The following is a 13,928-nucleotide window of genomic DNA, read 5'->3' as shown; positions in this document are numbered from 1 at the left end:
ATAAGGGACAAAAGTAATACTACTAATCCACGGCCGAACTGGGGCATTCAGAGTTTAATGACATTTTTTTTTTAGGAAACAATTTGCATCTAATTAGGAGGAAATGGGTCTCGTACATATGCATCTAAAGACCCGAATTTAATTAATTTGATTTAATTAGCTTGTTTAACAGCGGTTTTCGAGAGCGAAAAGAACAAAGTAGTCGAGTTTCGAAATATTACTGAACAAAGTAGTTTGTGAAATGAATATTTGACGTAATATAAACTTCTTGTAACTTTTTACTTTAGGACACATCTCCATTCGACCGCATCAACATTTTAGTTTCTAGCTCTACATCAAACGCGATATATATTTAATATTTTTTCATTTTAAAATAAAAATAGTTTAAATCATATTTTCAAAATTTATTATGGATAAGTACACCTCAACCTTGTTGCCATATATATTGGATTTGCTAAGTCGCCAACCTGAGCTACGTAAGTAGACGCCATGTAAATATTATCCAAAATAGTATCCAAAATATTTTTTTTCTTTAAAAGGTATACCCATGGATGACATCATTAAGCATATCCAAGATGCCGTGATGTTCGAGCATGTGCGTCCCTTTGGTTCCCTTAGGAACGCCGTAGACGTGGCTATCGGAGTGGGGGAGACGACTGGAGTACTTACCCTTATCGATGAAGAAGTAACTCCTAAGGCCCGAAAATTGACCAAGAAGCGAACTCCAAAAACTCGGTCAAGAAGTGCTCGTACCCGAAAAGCCACTACATGCCGGCACCTCGGCAAGAACAAGGGTGGACGGGTAGCGAAGGCTCCCAAGCGCCGCTAGAGCCAAGCGCTCCCAATTCACATCCAAATCTGGAGCTCGTTATTGAAATAATGTTATTGGACTACTTAGCCGTTACCGGGGCATGGGCACCTAAATTAAAAAAATAAACCCCACGAGCAGGCCTGTCCTGCTCGGAGTCGCAATTTCTGTTTGGTTTGGTCGATGTTAGAGGCGAGTTTTGCATGAAAATGAATTATTCAGCGGTTGGCATAATAGGATCGGCTGGGTTTCGGTATAATCCGTGGTTACGGGGATAATTAGAAATGCGGCATTCGGTGGCCATCGATCCCCCGTGGCCCCGCGGACCGAATGCATATAAAGAATTCGACGGGTGCAGCCCTTGTTCAGTCTGTCAGCGGAATAAGTCGGATCTATACGCGCCCAAAATAAGGATATATCGTAGTTAACAAAAGAAAAAGGAGATCTTTATCCTTTGCCTATATCCTTTGGATTCCGAACTAAGTTTAAAAAGGATACGCGGTTGGTGATAAGTTAGTGACTTGAAAAAATATAAATAATGTGAGTCCAGTGAGGAGAAGTTCTAAATCTTTTACAAAAATATATTAAAAAGACCAGTGAAAATTGTTAAAAAAAAAAAGCGGTGCTATAAGCTATGAATGGATTTTTTATTTTTATATTAGTGGAGCTGTCAAATATTATACAGGCTCGACTTAGCTTTACTTAGCTTTCCTGAAGAATATGTTGTGAAGCGAATGAATTTAAAGTTGCCTTAAAATTTTAAATTTTGGAAAAGCCTCGAATCAATATTCCATTTTTTTAAATTTCCAAGGACCTTATATTTGGTGTTAAAATAAATAAAAACGTGTTTTTTGTATAAAAAGATTATTTTTCCAATCAAATTAATTCTTCAGACACTTCTTTATTGTTTTGTTTTTTCATTGTTCTTTGGGATCTTTGAACCCATCAGACAATTCAATGAGCGAGACTTATTATGCTCTATGTTTGTGTTCTGGCACGCGTCCCATTTGCTTGTTCGAGTGTTTAGGAAATATTCTATCGGAGCTTATCGGGACTATTGCCCCGCCTTAGCCCCGCCATCCGCTCCAGGTGCAGTCCACGCCGTGGCGAGGTGGCTGGGCTATCTCGAAAGCCTTCTCCCATAACCTGGCAACAAGAAATCAAATGATCCGTATCGGGTCTCCCTCCTATAATTCGAAATATTTTGAATTGGCGAATCGTATGATTGCATATAGGTCTGATCGAGGACTAGGGGAGGAGACAAGGTGACTGCTGCTGCAGCAGAAATCTTATCAGCTTTCCAGGGCGACAATATTGATCAAATCTTGACGCATGCTTGGGTCATTTCTGGAGTGATTACTGCTCTAGTGATTACTATTACTCATGATTTGGCATTTTGAATACCTGCTAAGTCTATCTGGGCATCTAAGATTAAGCCGATTTTCAAAAAACTTTAACACCTTATTTATTTTAGCTGAAAATTGATAAATTACTAGAATTACACTTTAATTTTGACAAACAGTCAAAATATAAGGTCTTAAGATTAAGATAAGATTTTATTTAGTTCCAAAGAAGTTGGAACTAGAAGAAGGGGGTAGGAAAAAACCATAGGTAGCGAAAAACAATGTAAAGGTAAAAGCCATGATACTTATTTATTCAACGAATAACAAGGAGCAAATATTAAAATTAATATTTTTTAATATAAGATTGAAATGTATATCAATGCCGAATCAGCTAAAATTCCTTTCAAATCCTCTAAAGAAAAGTGAAGGTTAAATTATTCAGAATATTTGTGTACTATTATTTTTTTTAATAAAAGTTCTCTATTTTTTCTCAATTAGTTTGATTTTATTTTAATTAATGAGATTATACTTATTACTCTTTACAATTTGTAATCGTTATCAAGCCTTTCCGCAATCTAAATTTTAGGTTCAAATATAATCAAGGTTCTGGAAACGAATAGTCTCCCCAAGCTATACATTTTATAGAAAATGAATTCAAATTTTAAATGTATGATGGACTTTATTGTATTTTATTTATATTGAACTTTATTATTTATCTACTAATGATATAATTATAATTCAAATCGTATTATAATTTTAAATAAATACTAATCTATTATTATCCACTATGACTTTGTTTTGAACAGTTTTCCGTTCAGTTGGGCCCTTTTACAGACTGACCTGCCTCCAATCCTGATCTGAACATAGCCCCCAGGATGCCTAATAAAAAGAAAGCACAGGCGGAGAGCGCGGCAGGCAAAGACGGAGATATTGTGATCTCGGGACTATCTGGAAAACTGCCTGAGAGCAGTAACATAGAGGAGTTCAAGTATAACTTGCTCAATGGAATTGATATGGTCACAGATGATCCCCGTCGCTGGGAAGCAGGTTAGTGTTTAATAAACCCACCAAGTATCATCCCCTTCAGATCGTACAAAGCTTTTCAATATCACTGTCGCAGTCTTATCCGGTCTCCCCTAAGCTTCGTCATAATTCCCAATCGGTTCTCGTCAAACTCATATAGCCTGGCCCCTCGGTTCAAAGTCAAGCCAACTCGAAACTCCCCTCGTCAGTTTGTGGAACACCCATTCCGCATTGATGTAGGGGAATGAGAATATCCGAGGCAATTTTTTTAGTACCCGGCAGCCGCTGGGTCGTATCGAATAAATTTTAAACTGGTTTTAAGCTTTTGGGTTTCAAATTCCTAAGCTTTGGGAGAATCCCATTTTCAAAATTGAAATAGGGTGCGTCGCGTACCTTATTTGGGGATGCTATTTTTTCATTATCTATTACGTACCTGAATCCACGAGAATAATAAGTAACAGAAAACCCTCCTATGAATGTCTGCTTACTTTGATTAGGGATTTATGGTCTTCCGGAGCGCATGGCCAAAATGAAGGACACGGACCTGGAGAAGTTCGACGACAAATTCTTCAGCGTTCACCAGAAGCAGGCGGAGCTCATGGATCCCTGTATGCGAATGCTCCTCGAGCTGACCCACGAGGCGATCATCGATGCGGGCATTAATCCCGCTCAGCTCCGAGGCAGTCGAACCGGCGTCTACATAGGCCTGTCCTTCGTGGAGACAGAGCACGAGATCCCCAACATGGAGCCCAGCAGCATAAATGGGTATTGCCTGACGGGATGTGCGAGGGCCATGTTTGCTAACCGGATCTCCTACACCTTTGACTTCAAGGGTCCCAGCTTCATAGTGGACACCGCGTGCTCCAGCTCGCTGGTGGCACTGAACCACGCCTTCGCGGATATGCGGGCGGGTCGCTGCGACTACGCCGTTGTGGCGGGCGTGAATCTCATACTGAAACCAATCTTTGCCCTGCAGTTTCTCAGACTGGGAATTGTAAGCCACGACGGCTCGTGCAAGACCTTCGATGCAGCGGCCAACGGCTACGCCCGGGCAGACACCTGTGCCGTGGTCCTCCTCCAGCGCCGGAAGGAAGCCAAAAGGGTGTACGCCAGCATCCTTAATGTGCGCACAAATACAGACGGGTTCAAGGAACAGGGGGTCACCTTCCCCGACGGCCGGATGCAGCAGGCCCTGCTGGAGGAAACGTACAGTGAGATCGGTCTGAATCCGGATGAGGTGGTGTACGTGGAAGCCCATGGGAGTGGTACGCCCGTCGGCGATGATCAGGAGGCCAACATGCTGAGCAACTTCTTCTGCCGTCCCTCGCGATCGAGTCCTCTGCTTATTGGATCCGTCAAGTCCAACATGGGGCACGCTGAACCGGCATCTGGGGTCAGTGCTCTTGCCAAGATGATCATTGCCATGGAAGAGGGCGTCATCCCCCGGAACCTGCACTACCGCACTCCCAATCCAGCGGTGCCCGCTTTAGTTGAAGGCCGACTCAAGGTGGTGGATAAAAACCTTCCATGGCAGGGAGGAATTGTGGGCCTGAACTCGTTTGGCTTTGGAGGAGCCAATGCCCATGTGGTACTAAAGTCCCATACCAAATCCAAAGCTCCCAAATCATCGAGCAACGGGTTAGAGGAGAAGCAATCCTTGCGACTGGTGGTCTGCTCCGGTCGCACGGAGGAGGCAGTGCAGCAACTCCTAAAAGTGGCCACTGATCAGTCGAATGATCGGGAGCTGCTTACCCTCATTAATGATATTCACTCGCAGACGATTCCCCTGCATCCTTTCAGAGGCTATGCTGTCCTGGACTCCAGTGGCGCCGTCAAAGTGGAGGTGCTGCCCTTCGAGGAGGAGCCAAGACCCATCTGGTTCGTGTACGCTGGCATGGGCAGTCAATGGGCCAGCATGGCCAAGGACCTCATGCAGCTGGATGTGTTCCGCAAGTCTATAGAATCTTGTGCAGAGGTAAGAATCCCTAAGAGTTCCACCCCTAACAGTACATAACTTGCATATAAGCCCTTAAGATTTAACATATTTTACCTGAGTGGGTTTGCCGTCCCTGTAGCCTAATTTAGGGTGCCTCCTATCCTTGTTTTTTCCAAACTATGATTCTCAATTGGTTTTAGCAGACTCATAAGGTAGAGCTTCTGGTCTGAGCTGAGAAAGGTACTCTGGTTTCTCTTCAGTTGTCGAATAAATCTTTCGCCTTTTACTAAAGATTTCCGTGGAGAGGAGCACTCTAATGAGTCTAAATTAATTTTTCGTAGAGCCCTAAGGAGTATTCCTGGGGGCCATTATAAATAAATTTGAAAACTAGAACCTTTAAGAACTATAAAATCTAAGAATTATGGAAAATATTCTTTGGGTTTCCGCAGGTACTTGCCAAAGTGGACTTTGATCTTATAGACGTTCTAACTCGGTCCACGGAGCGGACTTTCGACAACATGCTGTATTCCTTCGTGTCCGTTTCCGCCGTCCAGGTGGCTCTTACGGATTTACTAAAGACCTTGGACATTCGTCCAGATGGAATCATTGGCCACTCTGCCGGGGAACTGGGAGCTGCTTACATGGATGGTTGCCTGACGGCAGAACAGACTGTGTTGGCTGCCTATTGGCGTGGCAGAAGCGTCCTGGACACGCCGGACTTGCCTCGCGGCAAGATGGCAGCCGTGGGGCTAAGCTGGGACGAAATTGCGGCCCACCTTCCAAAGGATTGCTATCCAGTGTGCCATAATAGCGACGATAACTGCACGGTATCTGGTCCAACGGCCTCCATGGATGCTGCCATCAAGAGTCTGGCCGCGGAGGGTATTTTTGTGAGGGAAGTGGGATCAGGAGGCTATGCTTTCCACAGTCCGTACATCGAGGGAGCAGCTCCCATGCTGCGCCGTAATCTGGAGAAGCTGATTAGGGACCCAAAGCAGAAGAGTCCTAAGTGGCTGAGCACCAGCGTCCACGAAGCGGAGTGGGGCTCGGAGAAGAATAACCTGGCATCCGCCGGATACTTCATCAACAATTTGATCTCGCCGGTACTCTTCCATCAGGCTGTGAAGAAGATTCCCAGTAACGCTGTCATCGTGGAAATAGCACCACATGGTCTCTTCCGGGCTATCCTCCGATCTCTGAGTCCGCAAATCAGCTACGTGAGTCTCATGCAACGTGGCCATGCCAACAACTTCGAGTTCCTCCTGAGCCAGCTTGGCAGGTTGTACGCTGCCGGGGGACAACCGCAAATCCTAAAGATCTCTCCTTCCGTTACTTACCCGGTGTCGCGAGGTACGCCCATGCTGGGCTCCCAGATTGGGTGGGACCACTCCCAGAAGTGGAACTACCCCAAGTTCAAGGGCGGTCGCCAGGCTGGACAACTAAGCGTGGAGCTGGACCTGGCCAAGGAGGAGAACACCTTCTTGGCGGGGCACACAATTGATGGAAGGATTCTGTTCCCGGCCACGGGCTATATGACTCTGGCCTGGATGAGTCTCGCCCAGCAGCAGGGATTGGACTATCTGCGCACTCCTGTTCTGTTCGAGGATGTGGTCTTCCATCGCGCCACTATCCTAGGAGTGGGTACAGTCGTCAAACTGACTCTCAACTTCTTCCCAGGAAGTAGCAGCTTTGAAATCTGCGAGGGCAGCAGCTTGGTAGCCTCCGGAAAAATTCGGCTAGTTACTAACGTCCACCAGGAGCGACTGCAGCTGCCGTCTCTTCCGGGGATTGCGGGTTCAAGCAAACTTGGCACCAAGGACATCTACAAGGAGTTGAGGCTAAGAGGATACGACTACAGTGGTGCTTTTCAGGTGAGACTTAAACAGAACCTCTTTCCACTGAAATCATTCTTATCGCCTCTGTCGCTATCCTTTATTGTCCTTTCAGGGAATCTTGGAAGCAGACATCGCAGCCGTGACTGGCAAACTCCAGTGGATGGACAACTGGATCAGCTTCATGGACACCATGCTGCAGTTCCGCATCTTGAGTAACGATATCCGGGAATTGTATGTGCCAACTGGCATCGAACGAGCCCTGATCGATCCCTTGAAACATCTGGAGCTGGCCAAGAAGCACCAACAGAAACTGCCCGTCAGCTGGCACAGCAACATTTCGGTGGTCAAGTGCGGTGGCGTGGAAATACACAAGATGAAAACGGCCCAGACGCAGAGGCGATCTGGGGGCCAAGCTGCTCCCAGTCTGGAACGTTATAGGTACGTTCCCTACGTTCAACACTTGGGGCAGCGCGAGGATCAGCAAAAGTCCAGGAGCACAGCTCTGGCTGTGGCTCTACAAACCATTATCGAAAACAGCGGCGGAGCTGTGAAACTCAAGGGCGTGGAGCTCGCCGGCACCCGCTCCAGTTTGGATACTCTGAGTGCTGTGCAGCTTCTAGAACTAATTGAGAGCGAGCCCATTTTGGTAGGAGACTTGGCAGTGGTCACAAGCTCCACCAACGAGTCAGAGTTGGGTGAGCAATTGAAGGAGCATGGAATTCGTGTAATCGCAAAGGATCTCTCAGCCGGACCAGTGGAGCAGCAGTGTCACTTTGTATACAGTCTCGATTTGCTGTCGAAAAATACTCCAAATGATATTCAAAACTGCGTCGACAGCCTTAAGTCCGATGGGGGCTTCCTGCTACTGGAGGAAATAGCTACCAATTACACCCACATTGGAAAGGAAATTCTAAGCAAACTACAACTGGTGCCGCTATTGGAGCAGTTCTACGGAGTGGATCGAGTGCTGGTGTTGGCCAGAAAGGCAGTACATATTAAGACCATTCCATCCTCAACCCTTCACTTGACCAACGAGCATTTTAAATGGGTGAGTGACCTCAAGAGTGCTATGCTAAGATCCCAAGCCGAAAAGAGAAACCTATATTTGGTGGCCCAAGGCGAACCCAATTCCGGGGCTTTGGGCTTGATAAACTGCTTGAAGAGGGAGCCAGGTGGTAACTGCGTCCGTCTCTACCTCATACTGGACGAGGGCTTACCTGCCTTCTCCTTAGAGGAACCCTTCTTTGCCGATCAACTGGCCAAGGATCTGTCCATCAATGTGTACAGGAATGGCAGCTGGGGCAGCTTCCGTCATCTCAAAATGGAATCTCAATCTCCTCTTCTGCCCGTGGAGCATGCCTATGTGAATACCCTGGTTAAGGGAGATCTCTCATCGCTGCGCTGGATCGAGAGTCCTCGCACCAATCCCAATCAGTCCCACTTGGAGCCGTGTACCGTCTACTATGCTCCTTTGAACTTCAGGGACGTGATGCTGGCCTCGGGCAAGCTGGGCGTAGATGCCCTGCCGGGAGACTTGGCCTATCAGGATTGTGTCCTGGGACTGGAGTTTTCTGGGCGGGACTCCCGCGGTCGCCGTGTCATGGCCATGGTCACTGCAAAATCTCTGGCCACCAATTGCCTAGCCAACAAAAATCTGATGTGGGAAATTCCCAAGGACTGGACAATGGAGGAGGCTTCGACAGTGCCTTGTGTTTATGCCACAGTCTACTACGCATTGGTTGTGAGAGGCCAAATGAAGAAGGGCGAACGGATCCTCATCCACGCCGGTTCTGGGGGTGTGGGTCAGGCTGCCATCTCCGTAGCCCTGGCTCATGGACTCACAGTGTTCACCACCGTGGGTAGCAAGGAGAAGCGCGAATTCCTCCAAAGACGCTTCCCCAAACTGCAGGCTCGCAATATTGGCAACTCCCGCGACACATCCTTCGAGCAACTCATCATGAGTGAAACCCACGGAGAAGGAGTAGAACTCGTACTGAACTCCTTGTCGGAGGAGAAGCTGCAGGCTTCCATCCGGTGCCTGGCACTCAATGGACGATTCCTGGAGATCGGCAAGTTCGACTTGAGCAACAACACGCCCCTGGGAATGTCCGTGTTCTTGAAGAACACCTCCTTCCACGGCATCCTGCTCGACAGCATAATGGAAGGCGAGGAGGAGATGCAGCTGATGGTGGCCAAGCTAGTGGCGGAGGGCATCAAAAAGGGAGCCGTGCGCCCCTTGCCCACCACTGTTTTCGCAGATCAGGAAATCGAGAAGGCCTTCCGGTTCATGGCCTCTGGCAAGCACATTGGCAAGGTGGTGATCAAGGTACGCCTAGAGGAGGAGCAGCAGTCTGCCCTTCCGCGTCTCCGCCAGATCCAGGCCATTCCCCGTTCCTATATGCATCCGGAGAAGAGTTACATTTTGGTTGGAGGTCTGGGCGGATTCGGTCTGGAGCTGGCCAACTGGCTTGTATCCCGCGGTGCTCGCTTCCTGGTCCTAAGCTCCCGATCCGGAGTGAAGAGCGGCTACCAAGCCCTGATGATCCGTCGTTGGCACGAGCGAGGTGTCCAAGTGCTCATTGATACCAATGATGCGACCACTGCCGCCGGATGCCAAAAGCTTCTTGAGGTGAGCAACAAGCTGGCTTTGGTGGGAGGCATCTTTAACCTAGCGGCGGTGCTAAGAGACGGACTAATCGAAGATCAGACCACTAAGAACTTTGAGCTGGTGACTGCGCCCAAGCTGCTGGCCACACAGCACCTGGACAGGATATCCCGAAGCTTGTGCCTTGCCCTAGAGTACTTTGTTTGCTTCTCGAGCTTGGCTTGCGGCAGAGGAAACCTGGGGCAGACCAACTACGGGTTGGCCAACTCAGCGATGGAACGGATCTGCGAGCAGCGGCAAGCGGATGGATATCCGGGAACTGCCATCCAGTGGGGTGCCATCGGAGATACTGGTCTCATCATCGAGCATATGGGAAACAACGACACTGTGGTGGGTGGCACCCTGCCCCAGCGAATGAACAGCTGCCTGGAGACCCTAGACCTGTTCCTGCAGCAGCCTCATGCCGTTATGGCCTCCATGGTGCTCGCAGAGAAACGCAAAACCGAGCAGGCCAACAGATTGAGTCTGATCGCCACCATAGCCAATATCATGGGCCTCCGGGATGTGAAGAGCGTCTCCGATAAGACCACCCTGTTTGATCTAGGCATGGACTCGCTGATGAGCACGGAGATCAAGCAGACTCTGGAGAGGCACTTTGATTTGGTTCTGAGTGCCCAGGAGATCCGCCAGCTCACCTTCAGCGCCCTCCGGCAAATCGATGCCCAGGAGCCAGTGACGCAGCCATCTCCTGCCTCCTCTTCCACATCGGCAGCCTCGCCGGAAGCCAAGGAGCAGGAGAAGGTGGCCAATAGGCAGCAGCAGAGCGACGAAACGCGCAAGGTATTCGCCAAGGAAGTATTACCCCAGGAGGTGCTGGTGCGCCTCCGATCGAAAGCTCCTGTGGCCAGCGAGGATCCGGCGGTGTTCTTCCTGGCTCCGATCGAGGGCTTCACAATAGCCGTGGAGGCTTTGGCCTCATCACTCACCTGCCCCGCCTATGGACTCCAGTGCACTGAGCAGGTGCCTCTGGACTCCATCGAAGCCTGCGCCGCCTACTACCTGCGCCAAATTCAGATGCTCCAGCCCCGAGGTCCCTACAACATTGTCGGCTACTCCTACGGCTGCCTGCTGGCCCACGCCATTGGGGTGGCACTGGAGCAGCGCCGATTCGGGGTGAAGGTCATTATGCTGGACGGAGCTCCCACCATAGCCAGTGGCTACGTCCAGGAGGCTAAAAAGCAGACGGACGACCTAAATCGCCAGCAATCCATGACTCTTGCCTACTTCGGAGCCCTGCTTGCCGACGTGGACTACAACCAGGTGGGTTTTCTGAATTATTTTATGAAAGATCTTTTATAAAATGTATTATTTCATGACATAGCTGTTGCAACTCTTGGATGGAGTGAAGACTTGGCCATCTAAACTGGACAAACTCGCCGACACTCTGGCCGTGCACACGCAACAGACCAAAGAAGTTGTGAGTTTATAGACTATATTAAATAATTATATAAACGTTTTTAGAGCTAATTTAATGCACCAATTTAAATCATAATCTATAAAAAGTCTAGACACTTTTCAATCGTTTATTTAAGTTTGTAAAAAATATGTTCCGTCAGTTGAACTTATCAAGCAAATTTTAAATATTTCTAGGTTTTGTTTAAATATATATGTTTATATATGTTTAAATGTATATTACATACAAATAAAAACCCTTAGTAGAAATACTCTAATTGTCCATTTAAAGTCTAAATTTTAGACAATAATTAACCGGTAAACAATTGGGCATTTGTTAATAAAAATAATAACCTTTAAAGTTCAAAAGATTACACGTAAAGTCAAGTCACGCGAAGGCTTTGTTGTAGGATTTTATCACCAGAAAAAATGCGAAATACTTTAGATTTTATGATACTTTACTTTAATATATACAAATATATATTAAATATATACTTATTTCTATAATCCGTAGATCAAGAAAGCTGCCTGCATGTTTAAACAAAAGCTTTTGCTTTCGGAGAGCTACAAGGGAGCCAAGCAACTCCACAGCGATGTGGTACTGATCAAGTCGGCTGAGCACAATGCCATTATGGCCCAGGATTATGGCCTCAAAGAGGTAATATCTTGTTTCGGTAACTGTTATTTAGTTCAAGCTTTAATATTTTTTAAATCCCTTTTAGATTTGCAGCGCCCAGATCGACATGCACGTGGTGGAGGGCACCCATCGCACCTTCCTCAAGGAACCGCACACCCTACAGATCATCGAACAGGTTTTAAGGAAGCAACCCTAGTGGACTAGATATAGTTTTGATTAGCTCTATTAGTACGATAATTTTCATGATTTATGCTATAGATATTAATGTATCCCCTATTCATAAAAATATACGTAGCAATCTCGTTGGGATTGTTTAAGAAAGAGACCCTCTAATCTCTCATATTTTCAAGTTGGTGATTTTATTGGCAATTGAAAGTCGCGTGGCACTCGCATGATTCCGCCGATGATTCACAAACACTTCGCTACGATCCACTTCTGACTTTATTGACCCGCTAAAACAGGCGGATAGCCTGTGTACCTTTCCATAATTGATAATGATTCCCACGCAATCGCTCCTGTGATCTGCCAGACGATTAATACTGCCAAGAAAAAGTGGTCCGACTTTGGCGGCAAAATAAAAATTTGAACATCTCTGTCACGCACACAACAGCTGACACACTTATCGCTGTTAATGTGAAATTAAGTGCAGCCGCAACAACAAAACTAACAGAAAAAATAACAGAAAATTGAACTTACAGCACCCGCGACGCTGTTTACAGCAACAACAATAACAGCGGCCCTGCGAAAGGTTAACAGAGAGCCAAAGAGCGAGAACTTTCAAAACCGCCCCCTATCTCTCTTCGCAGTCACGCACAGTGGTCAAAATTCTTCCTTTTCTACTGCTGTCTGGAACCAAATTTTGTTTTAAAACTGAAATTATATCTGAAATTTGAAGACTTTTTTAGTTAAAATTATTAATTTAAGATTTAAGAGTTATAATTAGTTTAGAGCCCAATAAAACGTGCCATCCGTCTACTAGCTGACGCGCAATCTTTGAAGTACATGATGTTGAGCAGTGTGCTCTGCTCTGGAGAGCAGCGCAGCGGCGTCAAGCTCAGAGCTCTGCCGGCGTCTGCGGGCGTCGTATAAAAGGCGGTGCTCACCTGATGCCTGGAAATTATTGTTTCAATATTCCGCTCGGGAATCGCCGTTGTCGAACCGCTAAGCTTTCAAAGAGCAGTGCTTGCGTGTGGCTAGGAAATTTGCAAAAAAAGTCAAAAATCCGCTAACGGTATAACCCAGAACACTTGCTTGTTTCAAAAGCCGAGTGTAGAATTCGGAGTCGTTCGCGTCGACGTAGCAAAAAAGCTCACGGTTTCGGAAGTCAGTAAGGACCAACTGCCGAAGGAGCCGCCTTTCCGCTACAACCCCAGTGACCGTGCCCTTCAAATCGAGAAACAGCTGTCGAGGAGGAATCGCCTGATTTCTAGGTATGTACAAATAATACGCCACCAGGCACCAGGCAGCAGACAGCCGCAGGAACTGTGCGGAGGAAATACGAACTTTAGTTGCTGGGCCGCCATACAACGAGTATAATCGTGAAAAATTCTGTGAAAAAAAGTGTTTATGAAATAATAGAAAAAAAATATAATAAAATGGTTGGTTTAAAAATTGCAAGTGCTAGCTAAGCCAGCTAAAAATACAAATTACTTAATTGGAGAATTTCGCCTTTGCTCGGTTCGCACTTGGCTTGAATCGGTTGTGACCTTTAGGACCTTTGGGCCGAGCAAACCCAAAAGTGTTATTTCCTAGCCAACCTACCCTACCCTACCCTCTATACTGAGACAACAAATTACAATCGCTATTTGCTAAATACTGAGATTGGGCTGGTGGGGAGGGTCAAAATCTGTCTTCCAAGACACATTCCCCACCTAAAAGGCTTCTCGATAGGGTTTCGCCCTTTAATTGCCGCCCAGAAGCAGCAAAAGTTTGATTTCTATGATTTCTTTGGGGCGAGTCGATAGAAAATTACCAAAATAATTGTAGAAAAAAACCCTATTAATCTAAAGAAATACTTTAGTTAATAAGAATTTAAACCTTGTTTCTGATGTTATATTAAAGACCTAACAAATTGTGGCAAATCATTTAATGCACTTCCTGTTTGCGTGAGTTAGGACCGTTTAAATTTTTACAACTATACTAAGTAAATAGCCCTTAAAAACCTAATAAATCAATTTTAATAGAAATTGTCAAATTACGTTAAATAATAGCTAAAGTATTTAAACTCTAACAAATTGTAAACAAAAATAAACACGTAAGAAAAGCATAAATTAAAGTTAACTAAAATGT

General features: G+C 46.3%; 2 protein-coding genes and 1 non-coding gene across 3 annotated transcripts; all 3 read left to right on the top strand.

Moving 5' to 3' along the window:
• Positions 1 to 261: 261 nt before the first annotated feature.
• On the top strand, positions 262 to 972 carry LOC108127318 (uncharacterized). Its single transcript, XM_017244310.3, has 2 exons — positions 262 to 476; positions 540 to 972. The coding sequence occupies exons 1-2, from the start codon at positions 410 to 412 to the stop codon at positions 827 to 829; spliced, it is 357 nt and encodes a 118-aa protein (XP_017099799.1). The 5' UTR covers positions 262 to 409; the 3' UTR covers positions 830 to 972.
• Positions 973 to 1,098: 126 nt separating this feature from the next.
• On the top strand, positions 1,099 to 11,964 carry FASN2 (Fatty acid synthase 2). Its single transcript, XM_017244308.3, has 8 exons — positions 1,099 to 1,348; positions 2,958 to 3,198; positions 3,672 to 5,149; positions 5,560 to 6,981; positions 7,058 to 10,870; positions 10,932 to 11,027; positions 11,517 to 11,660; positions 11,725 to 11,964. The coding sequence occupies exons 2-8, from the start codon at positions 3,027 to 3,029 to the stop codon at positions 11,833 to 11,835; spliced, it is 7,236 nt and encodes a 2,411-aa protein (XP_017099797.2). The 5' UTR covers positions 1,099 to 1,348; positions 2,958 to 3,026; the 3' UTR covers positions 11,836 to 11,964.
• Positions 5,351 to 5,467, top strand: LOC122322250 (U5 spliceosomal RNA). The gene has a single exon (XR_006246481.1). It is a non-coding gene; the product is annotated as a U5 spliceosomal RNA (small nuclear RNA).
• Positions 11,965 to 13,928: the final 1,964 nt, after the last annotated feature.

This window comes from Drosophila bipectinata, chromosome 2L (assembly GCF_030179905.1).
Source record: "Drosophila bipectinata strain 14024-0381.07 chromosome 2L, DbipHiC1v2, whole genome shotgun sequence".
In the NCBI taxonomy this organism is placed as follows: Eukaryota; Metazoa; Arthropoda; class Insecta; order Diptera; family Drosophilidae; genus Drosophila; species Drosophila bipectinata.
The sequence above is the reverse complement of the archived record's forward strand: the minus strand, read 5'-3'. Positions and strand labels throughout refer to the sequence as shown.